At 40.1% G+C, this 3819-nt stretch overlaps 1 protein-coding gene across 1 annotated transcript in view; it reads left to right on the top strand.

Moving 5' to 3' along the window:
* Nucleotides 1-1141: 1141 nt before the first annotated feature.
* LOC107746996 (neurotrimin-like) overlaps nucleotides 1142-3819 on the top strand; it is a 337453-nt gene continuing 334775 nt past the window's right edge. The window contains exon 1 of the mRNA XM_016561376.1: nucleotides 1142-1333. Within this exon, the coding sequence (XP_016416862.1) occupies nucleotides 1273-1333 (61 nt within the window). The 5' untranslated portion in view covers nucleotides 1142-1272. The remainder of the gene's footprint in view (nucleotides 1334-3819) is intronic.

The following is a 3819-nucleotide window of genomic DNA, read 5'->3' as shown; positions in this document are numbered from 1 at the left end:
TGGCTTGACATACTCAGTTAAGCAGGATTGTCAAATAATCAATTTTTCCCGCACACTTCATTTTCTGCCAAATGGTTTGTAGCAATTCCGACTCTGAATTGCTTAAGGTCTTTTTTTTTTATTCTTCATATGACGTAAAGAGTTTCATTGACATTGGAGATGACAAGCAGTTTCACTTGACTGAGCTGGTTAATGATTTTTCACATTCACATTCAAAGCCAAATTTAACGGCAAGTCACCTGCTGAGGTCTTCAAAGAGGAACAACGGAAAGCCAATATTACATGATTAATTTATGTTCACCTTTTGAACACCAGACGCAGTTACAACGGAATGCAGCAATCACAAAATATTTATTTGCTTTCTCAACCTGTTTCTGAAGTCTTGCTCCACACCTAAAAAAAAACTATTAATTATAGTGCATCTCTAAAGTGGATGCTGGCCTTTTTTTAGAGTCTTTCGCTGACATGAGGAAGTGTGTTTTTAGATTGTGTTAATGGCTCTTGGAAGTAGGCCAACATTTGTTTATTAAATTCACCAATTGGCAGGAGAAACTCATGTAATGTTTTTAATAACCTTCAGATGTCTCTCATAGGCCCACATTCTCAGATCATAAAAAGTGCTTAGGAGAGATCAGGGAAAAGATGTAACATGGTCAGTTTAACCAATTAGAAATGAGCTACAAGGGTTTCAGAGTAAAAATGGATTTTAATTAGGGCTGCACGATAAATCGCATGCGATATTTAACGCGCATCTTGTCAGAAAGCCGGTTCTGTAATCAGCGGTAAATCTCCATCACCTGCGTGCTTTCACATTGAGCAGCATTAAAGATGGCGATATCGCCTCTTCCGCCCAAGAAATAAGCCAAGGCAGATAAAGTTTGCGATTTGTCGTGCACAATCGCAATGTAATGAGTAACGGTAAGTGTCAGTTCAAATGTAGTGGAGTAAAGAGTACATATATTCAATCAATAATGTAGTTGAGTAGAGAGTAAAAGTTGCTTATATTTTTGATACTCAGTACAAGTACAAAGTAGCCAAAAAAATACTTAAGTACAGTAACGAAGTACATTTACTCAAATACTTTACACCACTGGCAATACCTCACTGAAGGAGGGACTTCTCAGCGCCTGCGTAGGTGAGTGAGTGCCTGCTTCACAGTTACTTAGAGCCTGGGACTACACTTCCACTTATTCCTCCGGATTTCAAATTGGTATTTGCAAGAAGGAAAACAATCACGCAGACCTCACGCGCACTCGATCAGCTTCAGACGCCATGAAGAATCCCGTGTACTGGGTCGTCCTGGCTGGAATATCCATCGCTTTGATTCAACAAGGTATGATGAATATTTTCGAGAGATTTAAATATTATCCGGAAAGTGTGTTTTGGAAGGGAAATCATTGGCTTTGAGCGGAGATTGTTGTACGCGTCTCGTGTTGGACGCGCTCGCAATCAGTGAAGACAAGTGAAACTCTGTGGCGTTTTATGCGGTTTCAAACTGTTACGATGGGCATAATTATGTTTAGCTTTTGATGCATTTTCAGCATTTTAGACGGGGACTGGTGGGTTGACTTCATATTGGCGTTTGAAAGTTTTGTGAAAAGCGCTCTGGAGATGGTGAGAGGACGCGGTCCTTCCAAACGCGTGCACTTGTTTCACATCTGCGTGACTGCGCAACAGTGTAATGAGTGAGTTTGGAGAGCAGCTCCCATCTTAGTTTCTGATCAGCTGGTTTACGTTGGTTGCAGAGATATACTGTGTTTTGTTTAGCTGAGTTAAAACGGGTTAATCTGCCGAGGCAATTAACCCGTGCTTAACATATTCCCTGTCAGGAGAACGCGTCAGTTTTCTCTCTTGCTTGTTAGAGTGAAATGTGTTTTGCTTTTGATGTATGATTTGATGAAGAAATGATGATAATCATTTGATATACGAGGGATAAATCATTAAAAATGTAAAATTCTCTCATTATTTACTTACCCCAATGTCTGTCGGAACCCACATAAGGGGAAAAGCAGGAACGGCATTTGGCCGCCTTTTCCAGGCAAAGGCAATGAATGGGGGTGAATGTAAAAATATATTTAAAAATCATTATAAAAGTAGTCTATAGGCCTATGTCTCGTATGTTATAGTTAAAGACTTCTGAAGTCTTTTGATACCGACTTACTGAATATTTAGTCGTTACTCACTGAAAATCGTGAATTTCGCTGTACAGTAGCTCTCAGGGAATGTTCATAACAGTGATTGCCGATCTCGCGATTCGGATCTTTTTTAAGGAATCCGTTTATCCAATACAACCAGTTCATTTAAAAGATCCGAATCGTTTTTTCATAAATCAGATTTGATTCATAATTTCAACATGTCCCAAATGGCCTCACGGTCATCCTCTGAGGCCCTGTCCCAAATCGCACCCTAAACCCTCGCGGTCTTCCTCACTTGTGTGGAACCCTCGGGAAGTCCATACTTTCATGACATAATGCCGCTTTGACTGTCGGGTAGAAGTCTGCTGTGGAGCTGGCCTGCAGAAGTGTGCAAAGGGGGTGCTTCCTAACAGTGCCGGCCCGTAGGGTTGTGGGGCCCTAGGCAAGATAATGAAAATAGGCCCCCCTAGTGTAAAAACTGTCATAGCAATTTAAACATATGACAAGTCTGTCTATGATCGTGGGCATCATTGCATTTATAAAACAAATACTAATACTACAGCAATAGCCTAAATATTATGTATGGCAGTCAGAACATCCTTTTTTTCAGCTCCATAAAGATACAGTTTGGATTCCATTTCTACTACAATTTCACTTTAATCTCTCTATCATTCTTTCATTTCAATTCCAAAGTCTGAACCTACAAAATCTGCACACAAAATCTGAACTAAGTTTTTAGATAAACTTTTTCTTTATTTGCCAGAAATGATAAAGAACACTAAGTTTGCTGTGCTTGTTTGTAGATCTGCACAATTTGGCCCCCACTAAAAAATTGTTTTTATATATCAATATGACTACTAATAATTCTAATTATAGGTTTAACTAAATAAATCATTAAACAAAGTAATAATTATTGATAATGGTTATTATTAATATAGTTGACAGAAAACTGCAGCATGACCTGTTAAAAAGGGGTCATATGATGCGATTTCAATTTTTCCTTTCTCTTTGGAGTGTTACAAGCTCTTGGTGCATAAAGAAGATCTGTAAAGTTGCAAAGACTAAAGTCTCAAATCCAAAGAGATATTCTTTATAAAAGTTCAGAGTCAGCCACACCTACCTAAAACGGCTCGTTCTAACACGCCCACACATTTCTACCTCACATATGAAACCACGTCAGATCACAAAAGGAAGTTATTTCAAACACTCGACTGATGTTATGAAATGAATTTAGAGCAAAAACGTCATTAAATGTGTTTAAACGCACTGTACAGCCCTGGTGCGTCATCTGTATGTGTGTTGACTTAAAGGGGCGCTGCAGATCGATAAGTGTTTGACATCAAAGTACTGCAATAGGATAGGAAAGCATGCAGAACTGTCCATTAGTATATAGCTCTTGCGGTACTTCGATGTCAAACACCGATCTGTCTGCCCCGTGCCACTTCAAGTCGAACACACCTTGAAATTTAATTGACAACCTCTAGGCCGCGGGGCCCTCCCCTTAAGGCGGGGCCCTAGGCGACCGCCTGTACCGCCTGTTGGATGGGCCGGCACTGCTTCCTAACACCCATCAGAAAGCTAAAATGACAAATGGGACACTCTACGGTCTCGTGGACTTAAAGGTCACATGGACACGGAAGCAGGGCTGCACGATTAATCGAATGCGATTGTCATGCGCATTTTG

The sequence above is a fragment of the Sinocyclocheilus rhinocerous genome, unplaced genomic scaffold (assembly GCF_001515625.1).
Source record: "Sinocyclocheilus rhinocerous isolate Xijiao unplaced genomic scaffold, SAMN03320098_v1.1 scaffold708, whole genome shotgun sequence".
Lineage (NCBI taxonomy): Eukaryota > Metazoa > Chordata > Actinopteri > Cypriniformes > Cyprinidae > Sinocyclocheilus > Sinocyclocheilus rhinocerous.
This window is presented reverse-complemented; position numbering and strand designations above follow the sequence as displayed.